The 15,512-nt window shown below is 37.0% G+C and overlaps 1 protein-coding gene across 1 annotated transcript; it reads right to left on the minus strand.

Moving 5' to 3' along the window:
- Positions 1–1,205: 1,205 nt before the first annotated feature.
- On the minus strand, positions 1,206–9,574 carry LOC132971983 (receptor-type tyrosine-protein phosphatase C-like). Its single transcript, XM_061034812.1, has 11 exons — positions 9,538–9,574; positions 9,302–9,325; positions 7,554–7,829; positions 7,219–7,458; positions 7,007–7,123; positions 6,618–6,752; positions 6,375–6,530; positions 3,874–4,014; positions 2,942–3,153; positions 2,764–2,824; positions 1,206–2,657 (listed from the first exon to the last, which is right to left on the minus strand). The coding sequence occupies exons 1-11, from the start codon at positions 9,572–9,574 to the stop codon at positions 2,545–2,547; spliced, it is 1,512 nt and encodes a 503-aa protein (XP_060890795.1). The 3' UTR covers positions 1,206–2,544.
- Between the last annotated feature and the right edge of the window lie 5,938 nt (positions 9,575–15,512).

The raw sequence follows: 15,512 nt of genomic DNA on the forward strand, positions 1-15,512 counted from the left end.
TGGGGAGAGCTTTTGGTCTTTCTATAACTTCAGTTGACTCAGTTTACATTTCCACAGGCTCTCTGTCCATGCCATGGATCACCCCAGGGGGTGTTCAAAAAATAAGATATTTAAATGGATGTTTTAGGATTTGGTTTTTTGGTTCTCTCTTTTTTTTTTTTTTTTTTTTTTACATTTCATGTCAAATTGAAGACCCTCCTCACAAACGCATTGTATGGGAAGTATTGTAATAAAGCTTTCAGTTTTTGTTTGGACTTTAAAGTGTGTACTTGAAGCTCTTTAGAACCAGCACAGATGTTTGATACCTGAATGTACAGTATGACTCGTGATGACACCAGCTGAAGGGTAAGTGTGTTAATGGTTCTGTAACACACCGTGATGAACAACAGGATCCTGAAAATTACTTTTAAAAAACATCATCCTCTATTTGCCTAAAAGTCATAGTGACAAACATAACATTTCCAGTGATAGAGGGACATCAGAACTGACACTTCTTGAAAATATGATGTAAATGTCCAGACTTAAAGAGGATGTGGATAGTTACCATTTTACCCTGAATAGAAGAAAACATGGGATATAAAAAGGTACATTTAGTAAACTAAGCATCCTCCGATTGAAGGCAAAAAGAATGCTACAACGTCCATCTGCATGAAGACATTAACTGAGACCAGGAGCATGCTTGCATTGAACTCGTTTTTATTGGAACTACTGTAGCCGTAAAGTTAGACTTATTTTTTTTTTTAATTAATACAATTTAATTTTAACAATTACAGTTTAAAAAAAAAAATCAATACTATGCACTGAAACATTAAAGATAATACCAATAACAAAGGTTAAAGGAAGAATATGCAACTTTTTGATCCAGTAGATGTCGCCCTTGAGCGCCAGTATGAACCTAAAACAACACGAGCTGCATTGTTGTGTGAGCATGATAATGCTAGCTCTCTTTAGTTTGCTCGTAGCTTCACTGTAAATTTACACAAAATGAACGTGATCTAAAAACGCTGACATGACATTCAAATAAGCAGTGAGTACAGTATGTTATTCTTCTTTTTCTCTAGTCCCTCAATTAAACAACTTTTATACGTTAGGGGATGAACCAGCCGGCCGTCCCGTCCATGTAAACACGCTGTAGATACGGCTCGGACATCATCAGAGCGGGACTCGGGTGTCACACTCATTGTAGACAATCATGACTCAGAAACATTTTCAGAGCATATATTTGATTTCTGCTACATTTAAGTGTGAAAAATTAAATATTCTTCCTTTAAATCTCATCTCAAACAATCCATAAAGAAACGATATATAAAAAATGAATGAATACAATCAAAGAGATGAAAACTCAACCTGTCCTATTCATCGCCTGCAGGTTGCAGAAGTTGCCTCTTCATCACATCTTTGTCTCAACAGGACAGCTGCAGTTTTCACTCGTTTCTTTCTACAGTTATTGCATCTTTGAATACATGAACAACAGGTCCAGAAATATAGTTTGGACAATCTAAAATGATTACAAGAAAAGAAAAAAAAAGGGTATAATAATGTATAATCCATTCTAAATAGCAACAGTTTAAAAGCTTGCTTTGGTTATCATAGATGAGGAGAGGACTGTAAAATATTCAGACACCTCAGACAGTTTTCATCGTCTCATCTCGTGTCATCTATAGCATGTTTCAGCTGTCACAAAGGACTCATTTAAACTTCAGATATAAGTACATACAGTATAATCAAAGTAAGGAAAACGGACAGGCAGGATATGAGAGAAAATCATGAAAAATGCATATCCTATTCAAGCAGTTTACGAGTCAGTGTAAACAGGAACGTGCAGAAATGTGAATTTGGTGATTCGGTTGGTGATCCCTTCCATCCGGCCTTTATTCATCAGTGCGTCTTGATGATGCCATTAAGACGTTAACATTTTCATAAACTACAGAGGTGAAAACAAAAGCATTAAATTGTTGGGAACTCATTAAACCAATACTTTCTTGGAAATACTAAATTAAGACATTTTCAAAGTTGCTTTCAGATGAGATATTTTCAGCACTTATTCAGAAACAACAAGAAAACTAACTTTACTCACTTGGACTTAATTCAGGCATCACATCTCTGTTCACATCACTGTGGAAGAAATAGTGAAGATTGTTTTTATAGAATATAATGTATATAAGATATAATGTACTTTGATCTAGACATTTCAAGTATGGGAGCTGAACCTAACAGGTAAACTAGGAACATATTTCACTTTTTGGCATAAATTATTAATTAATCTGATTTACATCATTTCGTTAGGCTGCAACAGAGGTCACTGCACAGTTACTGAAACCCTTTCATCAGCTGTTAAAGAAACCAGGGACAATGATAGAGTCCAACTCTAACCCTAACCCTAAAAAATAAGACCAGGGAACCACTGTTAATAATGAAAATAATTATGGACTGTAACTTCAGATGTTGCCTTTATCAGTACAGAAGCTGTAAGAATTACAGGGAAAATTCAAAACGAAAAGCAAAGTCGGACTCAAACTGATGCAGGAGAAAAGAGAGCGAATCTTACTGGGACTGTCTGCACTTGAGAATAAAAATCTTATAGACAACCAAAAGCAGGGCCACAGACGTGAGGAAGATGAGGAAGATGAGGAACCCAATGACGGCTTTGTCATTATCTGTAAAGTAATCAGGAAATGATACCACAAAGGGAGCATTTATGTTAAAGTTACACTGTATGTGAAAAAATTATCTAAATGTCATATTGATATAAACAGCTCTTACATTCAGTGTTAACTGGTCTGTGCTTCAGATTTCCCTCAAATCGTTCATTGCCAGCAAACACCTGGAATTAAACAGAAAAATAACCTTAATCAGGAATTGTAGTTTTTGAAGAAAAAGAGAAAACATTTATATTATATATAAAAAATCTTGACAACATAAATATTGGGATCATACAAACCTCCAGGATGTATGTTGTAGAGTAGCTCAGATCTTTGAATATAAAATGACAATGACTTTTATTTTGTTGGGTCCTCACAATGTCACCGTTATAACGAAGCCGTGCAAAGTAATACCCTCCAGGTCCATGAAATTTTTTTGAATGAGTGCAGGTTACTTTTATCTCATTATGCCCTAGTGGAAACACCTCCGGATCAGAGATATTAGCTGGTACTGTCGGAAAAAAACAACACGTTTTACTTTACAAACAAGACTCTAACTGTCACAAAGCTTCAGAGAAAAACATGGAGAATGACCACTTTTATTTGAATCAGAAGTCTATTATTAATATGTTTACTATTCATTCTTCACTGATCATTGCAGCTTCATTGTAATTTCCATTACAGCTTATAGCTCCTGTGAGGAATTTTCTGTTTGTGTCAACTTTTGCGACCTTTTTGGATGTAACGCTACATTTAATCTCATCCTGCTGTCTTTTAACAGTATCACTCACTGTGAAACCTTTTCTCTTAAGAATGAGAAGAAGAAAAAAAAGGCTGTTTTGGTGGCTGGATGTAGTCAATGGTCTAATCATCTGACACCTTCACAACAGCAGTGTTTACAGGAATAGAAAATCACTTCATTGAAATCTTCTTCTTGCAGGTGGACTCTTTTGCTTTGTAGCTCATAAAGAGGCTTCAGTATAAATATAAGTCTGTTTTATAACCAGACTGAGTAAATGAAGTATAGTTTGTCACAGTTTGAGTCTTCTCTTTAAAGAATTATGACTTTCAGAAAGACATTCACTTTGACTGATGAACATTTGTCTTAACTTAATATTCAACAACACGTGCAATACATGACCTTTATACATACCCGGATAGTCTGTTATTATTTTACACATGTTGACTCTAATCAACATGTTGACTCCAAAAGAAACTTTTTTAAACTTACTGCCAACGTCAGTCTCAACATCTTTTATTGAAGTTCTTTTGTCCAAATCTTTGTTCTTGTAGTGGGGTTCAACATCACATGTATAGATGGTGTACGGTTCCAGTCCATTAATTAAACATGTTCCTCCGCTTGAAGGTTTGCCTGTAACTGTAGGGTTTCAAATTTCATCTTCGTCATTTCTCTTAACCAATAGTTGAACATGTTAACAATCAATAATCGATAAATCATTAATAATTAATGAGCTACAAAACACACATATTTTCCTCAGTTTGTTTAATTGACACCATTATACTATCACAACAGTTACATGAAACATGAATTCATTAAATACAAACTATTTCAATAAATAAAAAACAAGGCTCTCTCTTGAAAACAACGCTATTTTTAGAGTTTAACTGTCCTTATTCAACGGCGCTGCGTAACAACACAAAGCCAAACGTGGCCCTACCGCCGTTTCTAAACTAATAAGGCCGACCAAATGAAACACCTTTTTAAAATCAACATAAAGTGTTATGAAACCATCGACCCTCTTCACAATACACAGAATCCTCCTGGTTTGACTATTTGAGAAAATGTGTGAGCATGAGTTGTGAGCACATAAAATACATTAATCTCCATATATGTTTATTAAATGGAAGCCTATTACATGTGAACGCTGGTAAATTTGTAAAGGAAACAGATTTTCTTCTTTTCAGAAATTCTAAACCGTTATTAATCGATTATTGATTCATCATTAACATCTGACTGAACAATAAGGCATCTAAGACCAATCAGTCTGTCAATCAACAAATCAATCTTTATTTGTCAGTGGAAGTTCATCAGATCTAGCACTGCAAACCAAAGCCCCTTAATATTCACTAGTTATGGTACTGGTCTTAGTTAGTTTGGTATTTTTGTCTATTTCAAAGTTCAGGTTTCCTTGTTGTGATTTATCCTGTCTATCCTAGTGTTGCTTGTTTCCCTTGTTTCAGTAGACTGAACCTTTGTGGTCATTCAGTAGACATTTTTTGGGTGCACCTCAGTAGACTGAACATTTCAGCATGGATACTAACTTCTGGTTTTTATGCAGTATGGACTGGATGCATCCTTTCAGGAAATGAATTGTATTTTATCACCCACAATGCTGTGCGAAATTAAACGTAAATCGTCACTTCACGTGCGCCTCCAAATCAAAACAAAAGAGCATGGATTAATTGAATACATTTTTAATCTAGAGTTAAAGTCCGGTCTGAAATCACTACTTTAATTAACAAAAACTGTAACAAATGTCTTTTACTTGATTTACATTGCGATACTGTTTTTCGTTTAACTGACTGTAGCCTATATGTGCATTACTCTTCTTGAATAAAGCTAAAGAAATACAAATAAAAAAAGAGGATGGATGCGGCCGGTTCGGGTAACGCAAATGACGCCACTTCCGTACTGAATGAATCAGACCCAAGTAGGAACAAATATCTGCCTACTGTGCGCGCCTACTGTCTACTGACTACTGAAAGATTGTGTAGGCACTTTGCAATTTGGATTCACCCATTGTTCCTTCCCTTCTGTGTCAGATCATTGTTGGATGTCAGTTGTTTGCCAGTGTCTCATTACCTGTGCTTACCAGTTTTTGACCGTTTTGGATTTGAATTTAAGTTTTTGAGTTTGCCTTTTCGTTAAAATAAATCGTTTTTTGGTTTCTGCACTTTGGGTCCAGTTCATATCTTTACACCCCATGACAAACTTATAGTTAACTCATCAAAGTTCATGAATTTTTTGGCTTGTTAAGTGAACAACCAGTCATTTATTGACTCAGTTTTAAGCTGCAAATATCAATATGTTTGACATTTTACTATATATTGTATAAAGTTATAATGTGTTCGACGGTAAAACGCCAAAGTCCAAACAGTGGCGCTTCTGTGAGGTCACTGATTTGTCGGTCACATCCTCACTCTTTGTTTGATGTTCAAAGTCATCCTGTTCACTGTGAGGATTTATAAGGATAGTAAAACACTAGTGTTAGCTCTATTTACCCTCTTTGGGGACCAACTACTGCTGGCGGATCAAGAACATGTCACAAAATGTGCATAGCTTGAGATTTTGACTTAACACCCAGTTATTTCCTTCAGCAAATACAAGAGCTTCTATCTGAGCACCCATTGGCTAATTTACCATTGTGTCACTCATCTGATGATACGTGAAAAATGAACAGACATTTGTTCAATGGAAATTCTTCTTCGAGATTACTATCCAAACTTTATAATTTTAATGATATTTAAAATCACGACTTGACATTTAACTTCAGGATTTATCTTCAACACACTTTGATTCGACCTGTCAACTCAGGTAACAAACATCTTTTATCACTCAGGATGCTAAAGTGTTAGCATGTAGCATCATTTACATTTCCAAATCATATTTAACTATTCAGGTGAACTGACCATTAAAAGAACCTGCAAAAAAACCAAAAACTACATTCATGTTGACTTAATAAGAAAATTGGGGAGAGTAGCTTTACTTACTGCGTTTATGTGTGGAATGATGAGGGACACAACTGCAGAGAAAAGTCAACTTTGGAGACTTGGTTAAGACATCTTTACATTTCTGACTGGTTGTAGTCCAACTCAACGTAACAGAAGTGCTGGTCACAGACGTCTTTGTGATTGTAGTTGTAAGATCTGTAAGAAAACGTTAGACATCTGTAAGAATGAAATCATCATCAAGCTGATTGTTGCTCTGATTAAACTGAAGTAGAGTAAACATACCACAGTCTATGTTGAACTTGATAGCAGTTGTGTTCTTTATGGAAACATTGTTTTCCTTGATCTGACCCGTACAGTTGTAGTTTGTGAAGGGCTCCAGCTCAGTCAATGGCTTGGGATCACTGTTATCATCCATATCTGAGGAAACAAAAGAATGACAACATTTCTTCAACCACTGCTGTTTGTGCCTTAGTGCCTGTAAGCATTTCTCTTTAGGATTTAGAACAACAATATCTCCACCTGCTCCTACATTTCAGATTGCTTCAGTTTTACTTGAAGCTGTAATTCCTTTTCATCGCTTTCTTACTACAGTGTAAGTATTCAATAGCAAATTGTCTGTTTCAATGTAAATCAATTCATAATGATGGCAGACATAGTTTCATCTCACTTACCCAGACACGTGTATACAATGTTGAGATTACTGCAGTTTTGAGGTAATCTTGTTTGTATTGTATCTACAGGAAGTTCAGTTGGTATTTCCGGTTGTAATTCATTTGCATTCAAATAATCTGTAAAGTCAAATAATCAAAATATTATACATGATGCAACACGATCGACGGATTGATGTTATTCTATAAATATGGTAGGACGCTACTATACATACCAACAGGGATGCTTTTGATGATTTTGAAGGTTGAGACCATACACTTTCCTGAAGTGAAGGTTGTGGTCAAGTTTGTGCAAATGTCATCGATAGCAGGTTTGATACAAAACTGTGTAGAGTCAGTGAGGCATCGCTCTACTGCAACATTATTAGATGCTGACATTGAAGAGCCAATGTTCCAATCACTCCTGTAACAAACATATCCTGGGATGCAGCTACCGTCTTCAATGTCTTTCAGTTCTGAAACAAAAAAGTGATGCACAAATGTCTCTCCAAACTCAGTGCTTAACTACAAATAAAAAAGATGCTATTAGATAGTAGTTATTTACACTCACCCATTTGAGTTGTGAGTTCAGAAGGTTCATTTCCAGTGTAGCTACAGGGCGTCATGTTGTCAGCACTGTCGATAAATTCCACAGCATGTTCGTATTGAGTACAGGGCTTCAGCTGTTTGATCTCACGTGATGAGGTTTGGTTGGAGTGGAACACAGAGTATTCCACTCTGGTCTCAGGATGGGCCTCTTCGTTGATGTTTATGGCGTAGATACCATTGGTAGAGCTTGTTATGTCTATCTTGAAGCCAAACTTGATGGTTGAGACAGCGTAAGAACCTGCACATGATATGAACAGAGTCGATTGCACTCACTGTATAAATCTACTGGAGTTGTAATCTACAGTAGTTTTTAAACCCATCGTCATACAGTCGTAAAACCTCTGGGAGCAACAGCAAACTTATTGGTAGCCATAAAGGACATCCAGCCAAGACTATTTTCTATGTGAGAATTTTTACAATCCAATTGGTAACTTGAGAGGGGAGAATGAAATTTGGGTTGAGAGAGTCTAAAAACCAGATTGTTAGCTGCACTGCTACAGATGTCTGTTTTAAGAGATTTAAGTTAAAAGTTTGTCAGATAATAGCTGATAGGAGGATCCAGGATTACATTACAACGAATAACAATCTCATGATAGGATCCCGTTTAAAATACCCTTTTTACAGTGGAAATAAATGTTTACATCCTGGCTGGGTGAAAACACGTTCTGGTCTTTGTAGCTCATTTTTGTATTTATAAAAACTTGCAGGGGATTCATTATTATATGACTCTCCATTTTGATGGTAAGTTTTAAATCAATGGGGCATGGATCTGTGAGAGTTAGGTGGGGCATGCTGGCTTTCATTCAGTCACTAACCTTTACCTCCTAGCTGCGTTGATGTCATTGGTCGGATCTTTCATCCACAAACAATATGGCTATCTGTGTGGTTTATGACTTTAACTGGCCATCATGTTGGACTCAAGCTTTTCTAATGAGTTATTGTTTTATTATATTGATATTTAATGCTTTGACCAGGTATGCACTTTGCATACATGGTACATTTATTTATTTATCAGCAAGTGGAGAGGAGTCAGGATTGTTGTGGGCTTTCTCTGGAGAGATTTTGGCGTACAGTAGTGACGAGAAGACAGATATTTGAAGGCCCATGATATGTGTTGGTCACAAGCCTCTCTATCACCAGAGATACACGAGTCCATTCTTTGCTTTTTTAGTCTTAAAAGCTGTGCTCAGCCACCAACAACGCAGAGTCTCACTCTCTGCAGGGTAAGCGAGCCAATTCACCAGCTAATAAATCAACCACACTGACCATTTAGCTTTGATAACTTAACATTTGCCAACCTCTTGCTCCACTCCAGCACCATCTTTCATTTAAAAAAAAGTCACTTCAGGCACGGACACATTTGGTGGTCTTGAGCTTGTGTAGCACTTTTCTAGTCTTCTGTTCTGACTACTCAAAGTTCTTTTACACCGCAGGTCAGACCTAACCATTCACACCCATTCACACATTGATGGCAGAGGCTGCTAAAACAACACAGCTCTGAGTTGAGGCTTTAAAAAAACTCTTGTAACCAACGTGTTCAACTCAGCTACAATAATTGTGTTGCCTTTGTTTGTGTGTTCTGAGATAAAGTATCCTTGGGTCCATTGAAAGGTGCTATATTAATTCAAGCTATTATTATAATTATAGTTATTATTATTACCACTAAATAGGTATTTTATTTGATTTAGAAAAAAGAACTAAGCTACTTACATAGTGGAGGTGTTTTTGTGGTGGCTGGAGAAGATTCACATGAGAAAAGAAAATACAACATCAAAATATTAATGCATGATTATGAAAAATTAAAGTACTTTTCCAAAGCAGCTTGGAAGGGAGCTTGTGTTTGGATTCATCTTTTCAGAGTTAGTTATCGTATCAAAGGATATAACAATCTTACCACAGTCCTGTACAAGAACAAACATGGAACTTTTTAATGAGAAAATTCCAACCTGCGGTGGGCGGAGCCACTGTGCTGTCCAACCACATAGGAATAAAAACTAAATTGACGTTTAACACATATTAACACAAATGAATATGTCTGAACACTATGTACCCTCATATCAGAGAACAGAATTTAGATATAAAGCCTGCAGTGAAGGTAAGTTTGCTTAAGCTGGGCGAAAAAGCCAAGGACTCTGTGTAGGTAAGAATAAATGCAGTCCCAGCATCCATTTCAAAAGATTAAAGGCAAACCTAAACATGTTGAAAGTGGTAACAGGTTCACACCAGTCTTGTCTGCTTATCATGCAGCTATCTGTCATGTTTCTGCATGTTGTTTCCTTCTGTTTCTGATATTAAAACCTGGAAGGGGAGGAAACCAAAATGGAGTCTAATGTCAACCTAACTTCTTTAAAAGATTGATGAAATCTTGTCTCTCACTGTGCACAGAATATCATATTTTCACTTGGTGAGCATGCTTATATCATGAGATATGATGATATAACGATGACAGCAGAGAAATGAAGCAGCATAAAGACAGAGTGAAGTGAAATAAAACATTTCTTTCATCAAACAGTTATGATGTATTTGAATGTTGAAGTGTTATTGTGTTCATTTCTACTTACCAGCGTCATTTTGACCTGGAATTACAAAAGAAAAAAAAACATTAGAACCATTTCAGCGTGTGTTCATGAAGGATAACTGCTGATGATCAGACTAATGAAACTGTTCCTGCAGGGCTGAGGCATTATCAGGTCACAAAGAGGAAAAAGCGGCCATTTTGAACTTCTGTAAGAAGCAAAAATGTGCAACGTTGCCATGACAATGTGGCCATGAAGGCAGACCACTATTTCCTGCTTTGCACTGAAACCAACCTTCAACGAGATTGAGAAAATAAAGCGTATGGTCTCACTGTGCACAGAATACCACATTTTCATTTGATGAGCATGCTCATGTAAGACGGAAATGACATTTATTGTTTGTGCAGATCTTTTTGTTTCTCGGGTTAATTAAAATCATTTGATTTAATTTATTGATTAATTTAATTTGTACTTTCCATACTTAGCAAGAGTGACATCTGCCTCATGCTCGTGCTTATCCACAACCTAAAGATATCTTGAGATAAGTAGATGAAGTGTATAGTTAACAGCAAGAGAACCAAGGGTTAAACTTCAATAAACATCCACCCCAAGTCACACTGTTACACTTACATTCTACAATTCACTTTGCAGACGCTTTTATCCAAAGTGACGTACATCAGAGAGACTAAGTACAACACAAACAATGATCTAGAAAAGAGGAATCAATGTCAGTAAGAGCAAACGATCAGCTTTGAGTCCGATCAGACACACAGGTGCTGACGGGCATTGCACAGAGGCAAAGCTCAACATGAAGTGCTGCTGGTTTTTGGAACTGATGGCAACGGAGAAATGAAGCATCATCAAGAGAGCGATAGGTGGAATAAAAGGTGAATATCAACCTTGGCCTACATCTTTTATCATTAACATAAATATTAAAGATAAAGATAAACTTTATTGATCCCCCGTGGGGGAAATTTGTGCATTACAGCAGCTCCAGAAAACAGGGGAGGGAATACAATCATTAAAAATAAAAATAGAAGTTAAAATCAAATCAAACATATTTACATTCAGTTAAATAAAAAAATACAATAAAAGGGAATCTTAGAGCTGCTCGACTTCAACCTCTAGAATGACCATAATCAGTCCTCCCCGTTTCTTCATTACAATTGCTGTTGTTAATATTACACTGATCAGTCTATTATCATACTTTGTTGTTCCTGATAACACTGCACATAGGCTACTTTTACCATTATTGTAGCTGTTTGTATCTATCCTTCTATTTCTTTCTGCACACTCTCCAAGACCAACACAGTTTCTGCAGATGGCTGTTCATCATGAGTCTTAGCCTCTAAAAGGAAGTTTCTCCTTGCCGCTGTAACTTTGCTAAAAGTTGCTCTTGATGGATTCATGTTGCGTCTTTATAGATAATAGAACAAAGAGTGAGGTCTTTTACCTGCTCTTTTGTAAAGTGTCTTGAGATAACTTTTGTTATAAATTGGCGCTATACAAGTGAAGATTGATTGATTGATTGATTGATTTCATCAAACATTGATTCACTAACTGTGTTACATCTAGCATTACTAGATGTGTCATTCCCTACTCTCTTTCTCTCTGATTTCCAACTCTATCCACTGTCCTATCTCTCAAATAAAGGCACAAAAAACCCAAACATAAATCTTTAAAAAATAAAATAATAATAATAGTAATAATTAGAATATAATAGCCATAAGAGCAGTTCAGGTAAATGAAACAGTAATATGAGATAAAAGAATAAATAAGAAAAGTAGAAATATCAAGAGGGAATAAGGAAAATGGCTAAAGCTTTAAGAGAATAGTAAGAGATAAGACAACAATTAGAAGTAAACAAAGATTAAAATTATTTATATACTGAATGTACTTTTAAGGGCATGAGTCGCACACATTTTTGTGGCGTTCTTCAAAGTTGATTACAAACTTCTTATAGATGTGCTTATTGTTACAAAACAGTTATTCACTTATTCTTCTCTCAATTAACGATCAATTGTGTTTGTTTAATTAGCAAAACATTGAAGTTTGTATTTCAGTTTTAATAATAGTTAAGATAAGAATTTACTAAGATCAGTATCATGGCATGTGTTTTTTTTTTAATCTCCATTCCACTTCATTCAATGTTTTAATTCTTTACTACAGTCATTTATGTTTTTGTTGCATCAATAGAATAAAACAAGTAAGAAGTTACTGTTTATTTTTGGTAATGTAGCTGACAAAAGGTCTATAGGATAGGAGGCGTTTAATGTTGAATTTAGAGGGGCGTCAGATAGCCTCGGTGAAAAACGGAGCCCCATGGACAGAGGCTTAACCCCCCGAAGGTTAGGTCTCATCTGGGTTTCCAACCCTGTCCACAGTACTCCTCCACAATCAAGGCATAAAAACCCAGACAAATAATAATAATTAAAAAACGATTTAAATAATAATAATAATGATAATTTGACTTTACTTTACTTTACAAATGAAGCTTCAAGAGAATAAATCCTAGTCCTGACATTGAAGCTAATTATTTTGAAGCTAAGTCTTTTGAATCCTTTTTATTTCTGTATTCTTTTTGCTGTATGATGATGGAGGGCAGGCCACCAACAGGTTTAAATGATCAGTACAATTACTTTTTGCAATCTTTTCACATTAGCAATACAGCCACAAATGATCGTTTCATAAAGAATGGGCCGTTCTTGGAAAAAAAAAAAAAACCTTTTCATCTTTACAGTCACATTACTAAACGAGAGACCATCACTCTGATTTTAAAGGTAATTACTTACAGTAGCCTGAACCCATGATTCCAGTGCAGAGCAGCAGGATGAAGTAAGTAATCACACCTGCCATTTCTAGGACTGAGGCAGAATGTCATGAACCAAGCAGCTTTCTGCATGTGCAACACAGCAAACCTCCCCACTGGTTCAAGAGATGTGCTGAAGTGTTATACAGTACAACCCCAAATACATCTTGATCTGCACTTTGGTGACAGGAAGTTTAATTGGCACCATGCTAATGTGAACAGGAAATCAATTATCTCAGTCTCACTTCTTCTTTTCTATTCACTTTTTTTTTAATTACAATTCTACAAATGCTTTTATCCAAAGCGACGTACATCAGAGTAAGTACAACACAAGCAAGGATCTAGAAAAAAGGAGACCATGTCAGTAAGTGCAAACGATCAGCTTTGGGTCCGATTGGACACACAGGTGCTGACAGGCATTGCACAGAGACAAAACACAACATTGAAGACAGTTCTTCAGAGCTCTAATCAGTATTGAAACCATCTTCAAAGTTGTAGTTATCAAACAAAACCATCATCATTACCATAATCATCATCATCAATAATATTGAGACCAACAACATCATCACCATTAAGGTTGTAGGTAGTCATGAAAGAGCTGGGTCTTTAGCTTTTTCTTAAAGGTGCAAAATGACTCTGCAGGCAATACGAGGCAAACATGTCTGGTGTGAACAGATCGGAGGGTGGAGGAGGAGCTGGTTGAAGCAGTGCGTTAAAAGCAGAAAACATTTTTCTTGTATCTGTGGCTTTGCATATCTTGTTCTGATAATATGTTGTCTTGGCCGTTTTCAGGCTGGAGGAAAATGAGACATGTCTTTGCTCGTAGTCTTTGAGGTCAGCGGACTGTTTGGATTTTTGCAATTTTTTATTAGGGATAATAAACTGTAAAAATAAAAATGATGGTATTATTTCATAGTTTTTGCTGTGAATGTGCATGAATATATACAAACAACACAATCAGGACCAAGAGGTAATTTACTGACTCAAGTTAGCTGGGGTAACCATAGACTGAAAATATTAATGGATGAAGCCTGAGTGATGTCACCCATTTGTTACTGCAGGGGGCTTTTGGAAGCCATAAAAATGCTGTCTCAGTCTAACTTCCAGTCAACCTAACACCAGGCTGAGAGCTGGAGCTGAGGCAGGTTTTAAAGAGCCCATATTATGCTCTTTTTGGGGTTCGTATATTTAATCTATGTACCTACTTTTGTACGTTCACAATAGATAAAGTCCGAAAAAAGTGTCTGTTTTCATGTACTGCTCCTCCTTGCTCCCTCTACGCTCTGAGTCCGCCAGCTGCACTCTGTTGAGCCCACACTGTTAGACCCCACGTGGGCCAAGTCTGCTCTGATTGGTCTGCCGATCCGCTCTGTCGTTATTGGTCAGTTGCTCAGCACGGTTCCCGGAAATGTCCCGCCTCTTTTACCATATTGGGAATGCAGCCACTGGCTCCGTCCGAGGGGAGCATAAACATTAGCACCTTAGCACTACTGTGCTACCGCAGGCTACGGCATATCGTGGGCGTGCTACAGAAGTTAACGGGCATGCAACATGAGCTGCAGGGCTTGCCACAACGAGCCAATCAGTGATATCACACTGACAATGACGTCGGACTGACACATTTTTATAGAGGGGGGCTAGAACCGAGCGCTACATGCGGCTAATGCTACAGCTAACAGGAGGACGTAGGAGAAGCTGCGTTTCCGCGGACTTTGAATTTTTGCTAATAGATGTGCCTAAACATGCACAGGATACATGGAAAACACACTAAAGAGCATATAAAACCAGAAAAAGCATAATATGGGACCTTTAAGCCTCTTGACAAAACATTATATCGAGCCCAGCTGTCAGTCAGGTCAGCTATACACGCCTTATTGTGAAAAACACTTATTATTCATAAAAGTTAACACAGAATTCACCCCCACATACAGTGTGTGCCGATCGAGACATGAGCTAATGAGAGCAACTTTGTTTTTGAACCAGGCTGTAAACATGTTAATTTCTGCACACAGGCTTTTTTGAATGGGTGTGTATGTGATTTCCAGTGCTTCTGCGGCCAGCCTCAAGTGGACACTCACTCACTGGATGAACTGCAGGATTTTGCTCTTCTGCATCGGCTTAATTTTTCTCAGGTTGCTGCTTGGGTGTGACATGAAGCAGCTAGCTACAGCCACCTGTCTCACACAGTTACCTAAAAATTGCATTGGTCTTAAACAGCGGATTCAAGATTTTGAAATTGAGGACGCACCAACGTCTTTTAAATTGTAAGTGCGGAAGCATTTTAGCTTCCCCTAGTCAAAAGAGGTGAGAAGATAAAAAACGGGGAACTACACAAATACCACAACCAACATGATGCAGCATTTAGCATGACATCATGAGCAGCTCAAGTCATCTTCCTTTGTTGTGAGAAAAAAAAAAACCATAAAAGGCCAAACCGCACTGAGAAGCAGGTTTGCAAACCCGCTCGCCCAGACGAGTGCAAAAGTCAAAGAGATTACTAAGTGCATTGGTGTTTTCATGGCAAAAGATATGAGGCCGTTTTTCGTAGTTTTGGATTATGGATTTAGGCTTTTGACAACACACGCATCCCATCACG

This window comes from Labrus mixtus, chromosome 3, assembly GCF_963584025.1.
Source record: "Labrus mixtus chromosome 3, fLabMix1.1, whole genome shotgun sequence".
Classification (NCBI taxonomy): Eukaryota; Metazoa; Chordata; class Actinopteri; order Labriformes; family Labridae; genus Labrus; species Labrus mixtus.